The 18,864-nt window shown below is 32.2% G+C and overlaps 1 protein-coding gene across 2 annotated transcripts in view; it reads right to left on the bottom strand.

Moving 5' to 3' along the window:
* The window catches only part of LOC146747448 (uncharacterized), a 63,949-nt gene extending 45,792 nt beyond the window's left edge, over positions 1 to 18,157 (bottom strand). Inside the window, exon 1 of one of the 2 annotated variants that reach the window (XM_085496700.1) lies at positions 17,849 to 18,157. In XM_085496700.1, coding sequence (XP_085352826.1) covers positions 17,849 to 17,928 — 80 coding nt within the window. In that variant the 5' untranslated portion in view covers positions 17,929 to 18,157. The remainder of the gene's footprint in view (positions 1 to 17,848) is intronic. The other variant, XM_085496701.1, reaches the window with a different exon arrangement.
* Between the last annotated feature and the right edge of the window lie 707 nt (positions 18,158 to 18,864).

Here is an 18,864-nt window from a genome sequence, read left to right as displayed (position 1 = left end):
ATCTATTTTATATATATAATGTGGCTGAAACCATTATGTATTATAGGTGAGATGGCGTTCCTTATTTAGATGAATTTAAATAAGTTAATTTCCAATTCATCAACATGGTTGTCATGGGGATGGATGGCGTCACTACTTTTCACAGCTGCCATGACAACTACCCAACTGTTCCTAAGTATTTAGCTTTTGCATTTGACAATGCTATGGTTATTATTCACTGTTTATTAAATAATTTTCCCTCAATGTTTCTAAAGTATATCACACATCTTTACTAACTTACCTTTCTCTGTGGATTAAAAACATACCTAACCTAAACGGTATAAAATACCATTTATATCGAATAAGTTCAATTCAACATGTAGAAGTGCTATTTCAATATGTCAATGCTAGTAACACTATTATATATTCAGATCAAAATAAACTCAATTATTCTTTCAGGTGATTTTTCCCGTTTCTAGTTCATTCACATTAAATCGATATTTTTGTTAAATACTAATATTTCTGTTTTAATAATTAATTTGAAAATATTTCAAATAGTATTTGAAATAAAATCCAATAAACAAAATCAAACAGGAGAAATTTAGATTATATTGACTGCTGTTCACCTTTCAGTCTTAAAAGCAATTGCAATTCTGTTATTATTATGAGTAATTTTAGATGTAATAATATACTACAGTATAGCAGGCAGAATCCACTACAAAATCACCATGGTAACGAGGGTGCCTTTTGTATTTGAATATGAACTATATCATAGTACCGGTAGTGACACATTGTAACCAGGGTTTAGCAAAAATGGCAATCTTTGAAACAGAGAAAATATGGTAGAACAAAATATTAAAAGTAAGAAATAATTACATAATAGATCTAACTTTTTGCATTTTATTAAAATTAAATTAATATACACTAATAAATTCTTGCAATGAGACTTTTTCAATTAAGATGATTTGTTGACAGTTAGTGTTGAAATACATCCATGATATTTTTACATTCACTATGAAGAAGAATGAGTCTACGTAATGTTTATATTGTTGCCATAGTAATATTTCACTTCCTGCACATTCTCTCCACTATTTCATTATTGCTCCTCAATCAGTTCATACTCTGATAAATGGTTGCCAGAGAAAATCGTTAATTATGGAAATTAGTACTTTTACCAGTAATAAGAATGTAATAAATGATATTCTGACACAAAATTATATTTGTTCAACATTGTAATTAACAGCTTGAAAATGTAATAGTTCATGCACAGAGATTTTGAAGTGAATGTAAAATAAGTCTTATAAATAACTACAATTTAATAGAAGTATGAGGAAAGTAGGAAGTATGGTTATTGTAATAGTATAGAGGAAAACTGGTTTTATAATACGAATTGTGTGATTGTCTATGTGATAGGTGCAGCCAATGTTGGACCAGAGACAACGAGAAGCCTTACATAAAGATAAAACACTTTACTTGTAGAATAATGACAAATATCCTTGTTAGTTATCAAATCTAAGTTATATAATTTTGTTTATAGGTGGGAATATAGGTTTATTGAAACACTTAAAATTCCTCAGAAGAAATTAAAATGGTTACACTAACTGCTAAAACACATATATAAAACATACAAATTACTGTCTAAAGGACAACAATGGTTTTAAAACATACAAATTTCACAAGAATTATTGACTAAAGCACGACAATGGTTTTAAAAAATCAACAAACTACAATTACAAAAAACCTATTGATATATTAATTTTAAAAATTTGTTGTAGTCACTCATATATTTGTTAAGTTTATAATGTGCTTAGTAGTCTCTTCAAATAGTGCTTTCCGCGATTTTTCGTAAAAGGGGCATTCAATCATGAAATGGTACTCATCTTCTACTTTGTTATTTGAACACAGTTCGCATTTTCTTTTTCCTATTTCGGTTTTTGGTTTGGTGTACCTCTCTGTTTCCATTTTTAGTAAATTCATTTTTGAAATTTTTGTATGTTCTGAGTTTATTCCTTCTGTTATTGTTATTTTGGTTAACATCAACCCCTATGTTAATTTCCTTTTTCCAGTATAGTTTATATATTTTTTCAACTTCCAAACCTAATTTCTTGGTTTCTCTGTCGTTCAGTATAGTTGTTGTTTCGATAATTTGTGGTTGGTTTATTTGAGTTAACAGTGTAGTTATGGCACTTTACCATTTGGTGTTTAATTGTTTGTTCATAATTGCTGCCTCCCTTACCAATTCATTTGATGTATTCATTACTCTGTTGAAGTATTTAATTAATTGTTTTTTGATGAATATGTCAAGTGGGTATTTTCCCAGTTCCCCATAAATACCCAAGATTGATGTGTTCTTCCTGACTCCTAAAACAAAGTGACAAAAGTTTAGGTGAATTTATTCCACACTTGATTTGTATGTGCTTTCGTGACCCCAGATGTCACTTCCGTAAACTAGTATGGGTCTAATTAGTTTATCGAAAAGGGACTGCATTGTAAGTGGATTTAAATTTGCCTTATGTCCAAGTTTTGCTTTTAAACTAAATAAAGCTTTTTGGCCTTTTAGTTTTAATGTTTTCATTGCCTCCTTAAATTTTCCATTCGAACTTAATACAACCCCTAAATAGTTGTCGTGTCTAACCACATTAATTTCTTTAATTTCATAGAAGAAGATATTGTTGTCTAATAGACGATTATTTTTATTGAAAACCATTATTTTTGTTTTCTCTGTATTAACAGTCAGCTTCCAGTGTTTTGTGTAAGTGGAGAGATTATCTAAGCTCTTTTGTAATCCATGTTTTGTTTCTGAAAGGATGACAATGTCGTCCGCAAAGAGGAGGCACCCAACTTTACTGTTTCCCAGTGTTGGTGGCCCGGATTACATGTTGCAGCATCAAAAATTCCTGGTAGGTCATTAATAAACAAATTGAAAAGAGTTTGTTTAACCCCAGTATGTGATGTGAATTCAGTTGTTAATCCATCATTAACCTTGACTTTATAGTTTACTTTACTGTACATGTCTTTTATAATGTTATAAATATTGCCTGTTATGCCAGATTTTAATAATTTTAAAAACATTCCTTCATGCCACACACTGTCAAATGCCTTCTTAAGGTCTACCAAACAAGCATATAGTCTTTTAGGGTTTTGTTTGTTCTCATTTCCTGTAAGATCTTTTAGATTTTTGTTATGATGTAGGTACTTATTAATTATTGTTTTTAAAATGAAGAGATTGTCTGATGTGCGACAATCTCTCCTAAATCCAAATTGCTTTTTAGAAATAATATTATTTTTTTTTAGGTATGATGTTATTCTTTGGTTAATTATACTTGTAAATAATTTCCTCAGACAGCTTGATAGGGCTATGCCTCTATAGTTTGAAGGATTTGATTTTTTTCCTGATTTAAAAATTGGTACTATCAAACCCGAGCTCCATGATTTGGGGAATTTATTGCTATTATAAATGATATTAAAAAGTTTTTGCAGGGCATTGATGAGGTGTGATTGGCCGTATTTTAGAAATTCATTTGAAATCTTATTTTCGACAGTTGCTTTGTTATATTTTAATAACTTTATTGCTTTTATGATTTCACTTTGCAGGATTGGTCCATTAATATCTGGATTATCATCCATGTCTCTCTCCAAGGCGTTTAGTTCAGAATTAATGTTATTGTTTAGAGTAGTATTGTCTTCCGTTGGTGGATTTAGCAATTTATTAAAGTAATTTAACCACTCATTTGGTGTTATTGAATTATGTATTTCATTACTGTTTCTATCATCATCTAAATCTCGTAATAATTTCCAGAATTTAAAGGAATCTCCCTTTAAACTCTCAAGTTCATTTAGTTACGAAACTTTAAATTCATTTCTCTTTTTTTATATTCCTTTTTAATACAGAAAAATCTGCCTCTAATATATGGATCTCTTGGATATTTCTAAAGAAGAGATGAAATATTTCTAAACTCTTTTTTAAGTGACCAACACAACAGTCTTGGTCAAACCATAATTGCTTTTTCTTTTTGGTATTTTTTTTTTCTTTTTTGGTGTTACTTTTTTCAGGCTTTTGTCAGCTATGGATGAGACTAATAAAATAAAATCAGAGACAGGCTTGGTTGGGTCTTCATAGCTGTAATTTGTGTTGATAAATGTATTAATTTCACCATCCTTTGCCATTTGTAAAGTTGACAAGAATTTATCTTTTCCCTGATTATCCCAAATATATTTTGTTGGCATTGGCTGTAGATTGTAGTTACAATCTATTATCTATACTTATACTTTATTGAACACGTAAAATTCCCCAGGAGGAATTAAAATGGTTACATTTACACTAAACAAAACTAGACTAATAATACAAAACATTAAGACCAAAGTGATGTTTAAAAAATAATAATAATAATAATCAAAATAAAAAAAAAAAAAAAAAAAAAAAACTTAAAAAAAAACATGAATAGTAATAAATCCCACTAACAGCAATAATAAAGGTGGAAGAAACCATTGTTAAAAAGTAATAACAATAATAATGCGTTAATGCATTAAGGGTTAAAAATTTTGGAGGTGTTGCCGTTTTAAGTCGAGGGCAGTTTTAATGAATTGTCCGAGTGTGATATGAAATGAGGTAAAATTATGTCAGTGCAAATTGTTCATTAATTGTAAAATTATCAAAATTATTAATTTGTTTCTTACATTTCTCAAATATTAATATCTATTATTAAATATCTATTGTAGGTTGTTCAGCCATATTATTTACTTTTAGTGAAAGAGAGATCGAGCTGTGGTCTGAAATGTGTGTTATGTTTTGTATTCTAAAATACTGAATGTCTTTGTACAAATGTTTTGATGTTATTGCGTAATCGACAGTGCTGCTACCTTGCAGGGTATGACAGGTTAGTTTTCCCATGGAATTGCCAATGGTTCGTCCATTTAGAATTACTAGGTTACAGTCAAAACATAATTTAATTAAGTAATGACCAAGTTTATTAACACTGCATTTTGAATTTATGTCCTTACTATTTCTTATTCTGAAATCGTCTTCAATATAGCCATCGGGAGTAAGTAAGTAAGTAAGTAAATAACTTTATTGATTTTGTACCCTTATTGAGTAATATAGTACACGTACATGTACTTGTTCATAATGAGAAACATTGCTCTGGAACAGCATTAATTAAAACAAAATGGTCACCGGTCAGCCATTTTTAATCAGATTGTCATACTGTCATACTAATTATACATCTGTATATCTATAACATGATACTATAATATTAGTCAAAGCATGTCAAAGATATGGCACTAGAACCACATTCATTAAAACAAAATGGCTGCCACGCAGTTGGTCATTTTAATCCAATCTGACAAACAAAATGACATCCATCAGGAACCATAATGTCTGTTGTAAGTACCAAGTTAATAATAATAATAATTTATTTACTTATATTGCGCTATTTACAGTAATAACTGATCAACAGCGCATGACATAAAACTACAAACTATTCCAAAGAAAAAATAATTACAAATTATATGCTTTCTTGAACAAATAAGTTTTCAAATGTACCTTAAAATTAATAATATTGTTCCATTTTTTTTACATGTTTTGGTAGAGCATTCCACAAACGTGGTCCGCATACAGCAAATGCCGTATCACCACATGTTACTAACGTGTAAATGGTACAGTAAATAAATTTGAAGATGACTGAGTGTGTACAAAAGTGTCACGTGTGGATGAAACATTTTGGTAAAATATTTGGGGACTGGTTTTTGATTGCTTTGTATACTAATAGCATTAATTTATATACAATACGATCCCTTACTGGAAGCCAGTGAAGAGAAATGAAAGCAGGTGTAATATGGTCATATTTTCTTTTCTTCAAAAAAAAACAATTCTAGCTGCTGCATTCTGTATTCTCTGCAATTTAGACAATTGGATATTTGTTATACCCTATAATAAACTATTGCAGTAATCAAGTCTTGATTCCACAAGAGCATGAACAATAATCTTGGTAGTTTTTGTTGAAAGATATTTTCTGATCTGGGAAATCCTATACAGATGATAAAATGATGATTTTGTTACCTGACTATTCATGACTTGCCATATTCAAATGTTTATCAAACATCACACCCAGATTACCTACATTAGTTGTGTTCACGTTACACGAAGTACGGGCTAAGATTTAAGCTGATTTAGGCTTATCTAGCATATTTGCATTTCGGCTAGACCCAATTGCGTCCACGCACAGGGAGGGCCAGTCGTTAGCATGGGCTAAGGGCTGCCATTAGTTGGTGACCTTTGGTAAGCCGCTATTTACAAACGAAAAATGGATGACATGCGCGAGGTTCTATTTCTGCTGCTGGCATGATTCGTTCTAATTTTGAAGCGACGTGCACAGGAACGCGAGAGAAGACGGACCACTTATTTGGATGCACATAAACAGTATACAATGGGCGTAACAGAATACAGCGTTTTATTAATGCATGTCGTAGACAGCGAACCAAATTTATTTTGTCTACGATTGGAGCTGCTGTACGCTCTACTACAGTGACCCGATTAGTGTGGAAGTGAGCGCGGAGTAATGACTGGTGGAATAGTATCGTTATTTGAACATGGGACAATTTTCACACCCAAAGGTCGCCGCAGAGGGCGCTTAGCCCTGGGCTAAGCGTTCGCGCATACTTCGTTAGCCCGTGCTAAGGTCTAGACCGCGTCTTAAATTCGGATCAGATTTAACCCGTACTTAGCATTCCTTAGCCCGTGCTAAGCGTTCACGCACGTTTTCTTAGCATGGGCTAAGGAATTTGACCTCTTAGCCCGTGCTAAGGAGCTGTGCGTGAACGCAACTATTATTCCTGATAGAAATTAAAGTATTATCTACTTTGAGGAAAATCAAATTTAATTTCTTAATTTGCTGAGGCATGCCAAAAACTAAAAAATCTGTTTTCTCAGGATTTAGTTTTAGCTTATTACAGTACATCAAATCTTTCAGTTCACTGACACAATCCTTGAAGGGGAAGTGCTCAATCTCTTGGATTGCTTCAAGTGCTCATGGGTAATTAACTCTGCCCCTGAGTAAATGAATGCTTATCTTTCCCCCTGTACTGCTAATCCCACAAAACAACAACTGATATAAACATCTTAAGAACGATTACAATTTGCTTGTTTAAATATAACATAGCAATTGAATTTCAAACAAATACAGAGCAGTCTTCATGTGCCATGAGTAAGCCTACAATGCAAATGAGTCTATGTCTCTGACACCAGCAACAAAACAGCCCTTTTCAGGGCCAAAATGAGAATCCAAAAATAGAATACCGGGTATAAATACACACACACTCGATTCAATTTTCTTGACATATATCTGGTATATACGAAAAGCAGCATCAAAAGAAAAAAATATTGGTGTTATTTCCAGTCGTAAAATAACAAGCAGTCTGTAACTTAAATTTAAAATTAGAAAGCTGCTATAAGTGTCTTTATGAAATAAGCAAATATGACAATTTTGTACTTGGCTACTAAATTTTCCAGTTGGACACCAGAAATTCAAACTTGGTTGCCAATGGCCACCAGGAAAAAAATCAAACTTTGAAGGCTGCTGAAAATATCTAAATAAAGATATCGTCAAGAAATGAAGCACCTGAGGTCCTTCAACTATCGAATTAATGTTCTGGAAAGTTTCAAAGCTATATCATTTATCATTTTATTCAGAAGTTGATAGCAACGGACAGTCAGCAATACTGTAAGCTTTGCTTGACAGTGGCATAAGATAAGAAAATAGAAAAATACTGTTTCTGTTGTGCGTGTTCAAGTACAATAAATGTATAGGTTTTGACTGCAGTGTTTCTCCACAAACTAATATTGATGGAAGGAGCTTGGTCTGAGAATGTAAAAGTGGGCGTGGCAGTACCAGGCCAGCCAACCTGGGAGTGGAAGTGTTTATCAGTGTGAGTGGAGCAAGATAAAGGACATGTACATAAATACATTTGTTTTATTCCCTACAATAACTAATTTATAGATATCATGTATAGTGTATGGATATTATATTATAACAATTAACTTAATTTGGTGATTAGTTATCTCAAACATCAAGTTGAATTCTTCTTCCAAAGCTCATTGTCATTTCCTGCATTTTTTTTTCTGATGAGTAGTTATAGTTGCCAACTCAAGAACATGACTATAATTGGTGGTATTATGTGGAATAAACAATAAAAGAAATATCAATTTTCTGTTACGGTTATTTACATTTTTCACAGATACTATACTGCCTTAGAGTTCAAACGACATTGAGTAAAACAGCCATGATGAACCACATGATGTATTGACAACAAATTACACATAAATATGCATGAAATACTACTATTTATGGATAAATGCATGGGTCTCAACATATTGCTTGCTGCCGAAATTCCCTCCATTACGTGTCTGCAACATTACAAACGAGTTGACGATTTCTCGTGTTGCCTGATTTTATCCTCGCCGTAAGATCAATAATAACGCATGGTACATGTAACACGCCTGTTGACTCGATTGTATCAACCACTCAAACATTTGTATTTTATAATGCTCTGTTTGGATTTATTTAATCACAAAAAAAATCAAAGAAAGCTTAGAAAGAACTCCCGTGTGCTGAGAGTATTGAAGACACAGTAAAAATTAATTCAAAATTACTTGTACTTGAGATATTGATGGAATAGCTGAAAACTAATTATGTAAATCTGGTAACTGATATGAACAGATTTAAGTGTAAAACTAATAAGGTCTGCACAATGTACCAAGTTTCATTGAAATGTGATTAGAACCCAAAAAATATTAATTATTATGCTAATTAGAGAGTTAATATGAACAGATTTTAACCCAAAATTAATCAGGCTGTCTATTGTCCTAGAGCATTTATGTACCAAGTTTTATTCAAATGTGATGATCAATACTTGAGATATCAGTATTAATTAATTATGTTAATTAAGTGATTAAGAAGCATACATATTTACCAAAAACTAATATGGTGTATAGTCCTAGGTTCATGAAATGTGATGGGTACTCTTTAAAAGTTTCATTGAAATCCAATGAGTGGTTTGTAGACATCAGTGCAACAGCCATAGAACAGCAAAAAATTAACTAATTATGCAAATTAGGTAATTAATAGGCACAATTATTTATTCCAAAATTAATCAGGTCTCTGCATAGTCCTAGAAAATGTCGCAAGTCTCATTGAAATGTGATGATTAGTACTTGAGATATCAAATGAAAAGCTGAAAATTAACTAATTATGCTAATAAGGTGATTAATATGCACAAATATTTACCCAAAAACTAATTAGGTCTCTGCACAGTCCTCAAGTAACTATGTACCAAGTTTCATTGATATGTGATCATTACTACTCGAAATATCAAAAGCTGAAAATTAATTAATTATGCAAATTAGGTAATTAATATGTACTGATATTACCCTAAACACTACCAGGTCTGTGCTGTGTCATATGACATCTATGTACCAAGTTTTATTGAAATGTTATGATTAGTACTTGAGATATCAGTGGAAAAAGCGAAAATTGATTAATCATTATGTAAATTAGGTAATTAATAATATTAATTTTTACCCAAAACTAATCAAATCTGCGCATTAGTTCAGAGCATCCATGTGCCAAGTTTCATTGAAATCCAATGAGTGGTTCTTCAGATATCAGTGGAACAGTCTTGGAAGAGCTAAAAATCAGCTAATTATCATGCAAATTAGGTAATTAATATTCATAGATTTTTACCAAAACCTAATCAACTCTGCGCATTATCCCAGAGCATCTATGTACCAAGTTTCACCAAAATTTGATTAGTGGTTCTTGAGATAACGGTGGAACAAAAAAAGTGACATACATACATACATACAGACATACAGACATACAGACATACAGACAGGGTAACTGCAAAGACTCCCTTTTGTGCTTCGCACACGGGAGTCAATATGAACATTTTGATAACAAAATATCACAAAAGAGAAATGAAGGCAACGTAAATATATACGATCGAAGTATACGGTCCATGCTGTCAGCAACTGCGATTATTCCGTGCTTTGGGACAGGGTCTAAATCTGTCGATTAAAATACAGTAAAAACAACCTACTGACTCCATCATCTATAACAATTTGTATTTCTTTCCCAGTGGAGCGTATTCTACGTATACATTTACCGAATAGCTGTGCAAGCTGGACATACCGGTGATTAATAAAAACCAACAGTAACTTCTGCAAATACTATAATACTATATAAATTATGACCTATCATTCGTGATAACCACCGGCAACAAGCTCAGATACATTAACGTAAATCATAACACGTTGTGTTCCGACATAGATCGTACCGTAGCTGTTGAGCGCATTCACCGTCAATTGTTAGGCCAATTCGTCACTGGGTGATCGACCTGTACCCATGACATCAATGTTGTATTGAGAACATAGTCTCATCTCGGCATAGAAAGTGTTGGTAACGAAACTTAATCAGCCAATTTGTCAAAGTTTCTGTCGAAATCTCAAAACACGATAATAAGGAAAAATGGCGACCTCCTTGCTAGAAAAAACTTGCAAAGCATCATGGAAAAATAAATTGTGCTAGGTAGGGACAGATCATGGGTACATCAGAGGTGGTCATTAAATGAACAATTTGAAATAATTACATAATAACTGACACTTTTTCATGTTTATTTTATTTAACTATAATCAAGGCATCCACACACCAAAAATCGACAGACAGACGACAGACGCAAGACAGAAACCCATCCCATAGGCTCAGCGGACCTATGATTTTGACTTGGGTATTGTGTTTACATTCCAACAGGAAATTTTTGCATGGTTTCAATTTCGCGCTTTTGGACTCATCGCAAAATTAAAACCACGCGAATGATTTCTACTTCTACAGTTATATATTGCAATGGATATCCGAGAGGCCGTGACCTAATGCTATTCACATTACTGCTTTACATCGCATGTCCCAGTGGTTTGACCATAGACAAACTACTTAACGATAATGCTGTTTGTAAATCAACAAGCTTTGTGGATTGAATAAACATTTAGGGGATCTACATTTTCGTTTACTCAAACCGTGATTGACAGGCATTTTGCATACATTAGCCACCATTTTAATCTCGTGATTTTCGCTGGTCGCTGCACGTTTCGACCGAAAATAACATTTATACATCAAAAGCCCAAGCAGATGAGTGTAATCGCTAGCGTACATATTCATGCCCCCATGGATATGTATTTGGAATCACAGCTTGATCTCTAAACATCGTAAATGGCACATTTCACGGAGCTCTCGCCACGATGTGAGCGGCTTGGTTCAGCTTAACTACTAATACGGTGGCCATCTTGACTCTTATTTATAGTATCGGTTCCCCTTTAAGATTAGCTATAGCTATGTCACAATCATATACTGAGTTTGATTAAAATGATATGTATAACTGGGTATAATCAGCATAGAGGTAATATGATAGACCATGATGTTTTATAATACAACCAAGTGGAAAAGTATACATGCTAAACAAAAGCGGTCCGAGCACCGACCCATGAGGAACACCATATTTTAACATATTCCGAAATACATTGTTCAAGTCGTTCTAATAAAATCTGACTACCGGGTATCAACAGTGTCAAATGCTGCACTCAAATCTAAAAGTGCTAAAACACAAAGATTTTGGCTGTCCATGGACATTAATTCATCATTTTGTACTTTGAGTAAGGCAGTCTCTGTACTGTCAAACTTTTTAAATGCTGACTGGAATTTTTCCTCCAGTGAGTTCTTCCTAGTATGCGACAGTACTTGAATAGAAACAGCTTTTTTAATTATTTTTGAGACAAATGAAACATTTGATACCGGTCGATAGTTACTGTATGCCAAGTCAAGGCCCTGTTTTTTTTACAATGGTAACACTATAGCTTCTTTTAACTTTGATGGGAAAACACCATTAGATAGTGAGGAATTAACAATACATTAGTTAGAACCAATTCCATCCATACACGACTGGGATCAAGTTCCGGAATGTCAAAAATGCTTGATTTTTGATGATTTTTGAGCACAAAATGGCCATCATTCTGCCATTTTTAATAGGATCGTCAAACCAATATATCTGTATATCTATGACATGATGTATAATGAATATTTAAAATTTGAATATAATCAGTCAAAGCAAGTCAGAGATATGGCACAGAACCACATTCATTAAAACAAAATGACCATCAGTCAGCCATTTTGAATCTTATCTAAAAAACAATATGATGTGCATCAAGGTTTCATAATGTCCAATGTACATATCAAGTTTGAACAAAATCCATCTGTAATCAGCCGAGAAATGCTTGATTTTGATGATTTTTCAGTACAAAAATGGCTGCCATTTGGCCATCTTGAATCAGGTCGTGAAACAAATTATATGCATATGTATAATATCATGTATGATATATGTGTGAAGTTTGAATGTAATTGGTCCAGGCATATACAGACGCATGGACACACAGAGGTCAATCCATAAGTCCCTGTTTTCGGACTGCCTCCGAACGGGGACTAATTAATTTAGTTTCAGTGTTATTCAGTTGGCTGTGAATGTGCGTAAGTGTGTATGAATGCATCTATGTATGTACATTTATGTGTGAAATATGGTAATTTTAACATGTGGCAGTATTGTAAAACAGTCAATTTATGTGATTAAACGTTATATCAAAGAGTCTTTTAAAAAAAATCAAAGGTGTTAATTTGTCAGAAATCTGCAATGTTTATTTCTATGCATCATTTACGATGACTAACTGCTCTCAGTGAATCACAGATGACCTTAACCTACTTCTACAAAAATCACAATATTATGTCTTAAATTCATAAATTTTATAATAGTGGATAAATCTGGAATTCAAAACAAAATGAAATCTTAAAATCAATATGATGAAATATAATACATATAATGAAATAAATAAACACATAATTCTTATATTGTAAAACAAAGTTTTACTTTGTATAGAAACAAAATGAAATATTTAACATTAAGTAAAAAGTGTTATGCCCTATTAGGCTGAAGCCAAAGAATTTATTATAAAAACAATGTGTAAAATTTATCAATGCAAAATTATAGAAACTATAATGGGCAATATATACATGTTAATTAGATAATAAAACACAAACTGTCCATTTTTTCAAGACATAGTGAATATAGCCTTATACATTGTGTATATAGTGAATATAGCCTTATACATTGTGTATATAGTGAATATCGACTTATACATTGTGTATATAGTGAATATAGCCTTATACATTGTGTACATAGTGAATATAGCCTTATACATTGTGTATATAGTGAGTATAGCCTTATACATTGTGTACATAGTGAATATAGCCTTATACATTGTGTATATAGTGAATATAGCCTTATACATTGTGTATATAGTGAATATAGCCATATACATTGTGTATATAGTGAATATAGCCTTATACATTGTGTACATAGTGAATATAGCCTTATACATTGTGTATATAGTGAATATAGCCTTATACATTGTGTATATAGTGAATATAGCCTTATACATTGTGTATATAGTGAATATAGCCTTATACATTGTGTATATAGTGAATATAGCCTTATACATTGTGTATATAGTGAATATAGCCTTACACATTGTGTATATAGTGAATATAGCCTTATACATTGTGTATATAGTGAATATAGCCATATACATTGTGTATATAGTGAATATAGCCTTATACATTGTGTATATAATGAGTATAGCCTTATACATTGTGTACATAGTGAATATAGCCATATACATTGTGTATATAGTGAATATAGCCTTATACATTGTGTACATAGTGAATATAGCCTTATACATTGTGTATATAGTGAATATAGCCTTATACATTGTGTATATAGTGAATATAGCCTTATACATTGTGTATATAGTGAATATAGCCTTATACATTGTGTATATAGTGAATATAGCCTTATACATTGTGTATATAGTGAATATAGACTTATACATTGTGTACATAGTGAATATAGCCTTATACATTGTGTATATAGTGAATATAGCCATATACATTGTGTATATAGTGAATATAGCCTTATACATTGTGTATATAGTGAATATAGCCTTATACATTGTGTATATAGTGAATATCGACTTATACATTGTGTACATAGTGAATATAGCCTTATACATTGTGTATATAGTGAATATAGCCATATACATTGTGTATATAGTGAATATAGCCTTATACATTGTGTACATAGTGAATATAGCCTTATACATTGTGTATATAGTGAATATAGCCTTATACATTGTGTATATAGTGAATATAGCCTTATACATTGTGTATATAGTGAATATAGCCTTATACATTGTGTATATAGTGAATATAGCCTTATACATTGTGTATATAGTGAATATAGCCTTATACATTGTGTACACAGTGAATATAGACTTATACATTGTGTACATAGTGAATATAGCCTTATACATTGTGTACATAGTGAATATAGACTTATACATTGTGTACATAGTGAATATAGCCTTATACATTGTGTATATAGTGAATATAGCCTTATACATTGTGTACATAGTGAATATAGCCTTATACATTGTGTACATAGTGAATATAGCCTTATACATTGTGTATATAGTGAATATAGCCTTATACATTGTGTATATAGTGAATATAGCCTTATACATTGTGTATATAGTGAATATAGCCTTATACATTGTGTATATAGTGAATATAGCCTTATACATTGTGTACATAGTGAATATAGCCTTATACATTGTGTATATAGTGAATATAGCCTTATACATTGTGTATATAGTGAATATAGCCTTATACATTGTGTACATAGTGAATATAGCCTTATACCTTGTGTATATAGTGAATATAGCCTTATACATTGTGTACATAGTGAATATAGCCTTATACATTGTGTATATAGTGAATATAGCCTTATACATTGTGTACATAGTGAATATAGCCTTATACATTGTGTATATAGTGAATATAGCCTTATACATTGTGTATATAGTGAATATAGCCTTATACATTGTGTATATAGTGAATATAGCCTTATACATTGTGTATATAGTGAATATAGCCATATACATTGTGTATATAGTGAATATAGCCTTATACATTGTGTATATAGTGAATATAGCCTTATACATTGTGTATATAGTGAATATAGCCGTATACATTGTGTATATAGTGAATATAGCCTTATACATTGTGTACATAGTGAATATAGCCTTATACATTGTGTATATAGTGAATATAGCCTTATACATTGTGTATAAAGTGAATATAGCCTTATACATTGTGTATATAGTGAATATAGCCTTATACCTTGTGTATATAGTGAATATAGCCTTATACATTGTGTATATAGTGAATATAGCCTTATACATTGTGTATATAGTGAATATAGCCATATACATTGTGTATATAGTGAATATAGCCTTATACATTGTGTATATAGTGAATATAGCCTTATACATTGTGTATATAGTGAGTATAGCCTTATACATTGTGTATATAGTGAATATAGCCTTATACATTGTGTATATAGTGAATATAGCCTTATACCTTGTGTATATAGTGAATATAGCCTTATACATTGTGTATATAGTGAATATAGCCTTATACATTGTGTATATAGTGAATATAGCCATATACATTGTGTATATAGTGAATATAGCCTTATACATTGTGTATATAGTGAATATAGCCTTATACATTGTGTATATAGTGAATATAGCCTTATACATTGTGTACATAGTGAATATAGCCTTATACATTGTGTATATAGTGAATATAGCCTTATACATTGTGTACATAGTGAATATAGCCTTATACATTGTGTATATAGTGAGTATAGCCTTATACATTGTGTATATAGTGAATATAGCCTTATACATTGTGTACATAGTGAATATAGCCTTATACATTGTGTATATAGTGAGTATAGCCTTATACATTGTGTATATAGTGAATATAGCCTTATACATTGTGTACATAGTGAATATAGACTTATACATTGTGTATATAGTGAATATAGCCTTATACATTGTGTACATAGTGAATATAGCCTTATACATTGTGTATATAGTGAATATAGCCTTATACATTGTGTATATAGTGAATATAGCCTTATACATTGTGTATATAGTGAATATAGCCTTATACATTGTGTATATAGTGAATATAGCCTTATACATTGTGTATATAGTGAATATAGCCTTATACATTGTGTATATAGTGAATATAGCCTTATACATTGTGTATATAGTGAATATAGCCTTATACATTGTGTACATAGTGAATATAGCCTTATACATTGTGTATATAGTGAATATAGCCTTATACATTGTGTATATAGTGAATATAAAAATTTACAATGTGGTAAGCACTTTGATGTTTGTATTTCAGTTACATGTAGAATGTTCACCAGAAAATGACACACTGAATCCTCCAAATTATAAATGACAATGAATTGTTAATGTAAAATATTCCTGATGAGTTTGTTATATAAATTCAGGGTATAGGGTAGTGTTATCATCAATGTGAACCATACTATATCAAGTACTCTTGGTGCAAGAAAGGTATTTCCTTCATCTTTATAAATATTTATAAATTTCAATAGCAGTTGAATCCAACCAACCAATCAACACAGTATGCAAAAAATCATTTCAAAATGTTGCAATTCTGTTCATTTGGCCAAAAAAAAACTCTTGGTTTAATTTGAATTGTGCGATTTCGTAATATTTATAAAGATGAAGGGATTGCATTTGTTGCATTGTGAGTTTGCTTATCAATATGTATTTGGAACAGCGTAAATATTAAGTATGTAAGCAACACTACTTTTATTTTTAGTTTCTGTAATTGCTGTTAACAAAACTATTTAGTGAGAAACATAATGACATAAAATTGATTAACCAATAAAATTAATGCCTGCAGGATTGCCAAATATACTCGTTGGGACTACTGCCCCGCACTCTTCGTTCAGTGTACTGTTTTTATTTCGTTTTTTTTCACGGAAATAAACAGCGGCCATTTTGGATAGGGGAAAGCGTACAACAACAAGTCATTGATTGGCTGTAGTATTACCGACAGCGCCAAATATTAGTATTGGTTTGTTTATAATATAAAACAATAAAGACATAAAGATTAATTGTGACAATCCAGATGAGACAAAGTCGTCGGCACGGGGAGGGTTACCGATAGGGTTTCACCTGTTAAGTTACTCGCTGCCTGCCAGTGTAACATTAGCCGTTACGAATCATCTCCTTTATCGACTATGTGTATGTGACAGTATTCGGAAATTTTCAAAATTACTCGGGAACGCTCCAGGGTTTTTTCCATGTAGGAAAATTCCGTTTTTTACATGAAAGCGGAGAATCACACTTTTGAAAAGCGATGATCAGAGCATAATAATTACGTAATTATCGGCGAAATTAAGTGGTTATTATAGAAGCTGTCAAAATGTAGCAAAATGAATGACAACAAAATTGTAACATTTTATTTTTAAATTGGTTTACCCATTGAGGTATGGTTTACCGACGCTAACACAATACACTTCAGTATTAAAATGCCGCCACATAGTGATGCACAATACCGACGAAGAGTGAACAATGTATCACACCACAAATAGCGACCTGAGTTTGAAACAAATCGCCCTTACATGTTGTTCAATTAATAAAACTAGAAATACTATTGTTCAACAACATGAATACAAGAACGTAATTACATCGCTGACAGAGGGCAGTCAGGCTACAGAAACAATATGAGTAGCCAATTTACCAACGAGAGGTTATGCAGGTTTACAGCGAGTATGTGTAAAAAGGAAAAGACCATTGTCATTGTGAAAAAAATACTAGCAGTCTTACCTACAGTCAGCGGCTTGGTTGTACTCCGCTTTATATTCCCGTAAAATATGGGGCAGCGCCGTCGTCGATCGTTCCGTCATGGCAATGTCAGTCACAGTGTGGTCGCCCTGTTATCATCCGTCAACGTTGGATCGAAACCAGGAAACTCATATGCGAGATTGTCGCAGAAGTGACATGTAATAGCGGTAGCCTAGAAAAGAAAGCCCATAGCCAGTAAATATGCCGCGGTGAGGTTTGTTGTTGCTCGTGCTATTTTGTTTATCACATGACGTTGTAAAAGCCAGCGCTCTATGGTAACTCCGGGTCACGTGATCGGCAGCTATTGTGGATGTTCGTCGGGTAGTACCTGTTTACTTCAAGTTCCGTGTGATTGTGCTGAACAGTTATTGACATTAATTTGTTGGTACTATTATTTTCACGCCCGATTTCCAGACAGTAGACTGTCTTCACAACTGTGTTCTTGAAATTACGCGTCACGAAAACTTCTGTAAACGTTTAAATGAAATATCGTTGAAATGTAATAATAAAATAATCTCAATCCATGGCTATTTCATGAAAATTCATAAGCAAAACGGTCCATGGCACAGAGTGGAATATTGTAGTCCAAGACAGTGGTTGTACATACGGCTGGCCCCATGATTCCATGTTAATACAAATCTCAGGATTGATATTATTCGTTTGTGTCTTGGCAACCCTTTCAATAAAACCCATGCTTGGTTTGGTTTCATAGATAGATACATACTAGTATATACATTGTGATAGTATAATTCAACGATGGTTAAAAACTTAATTGTTGCCATGAACTTGAAAGTGGTAGCGTTCCGCAATCCAACCAGAAGAAACTTGTTTTGCTAAATCACCACAGTTTTTGAAAGCTTTTTTTAGAACGAAGAGGGGGGCAAGGGGTGGGGGTAGCTGGTACATGTTTCAGGAACTAAACACGGTATTCTATGTGTTTACAGGAAATAAAATGAAAAATTCCATTTACAGTGAAAAAAATAGTTTTTTACACTTTG

This window comes from Saccoglossus kowalevskii, chromosome 3 (assembly GCF_978046115.1).
Source record: "Saccoglossus kowalevskii chromosome 3, keSacKowa6.1, whole genome shotgun sequence".
Lineage (NCBI taxonomy): Eukaryota > Metazoa > Hemichordata > Enteropneusta > Harrimaniidae > Saccoglossus > Saccoglossus kowalevskii.
This window is presented reverse-complemented; position numbering and strand designations above follow the sequence as displayed.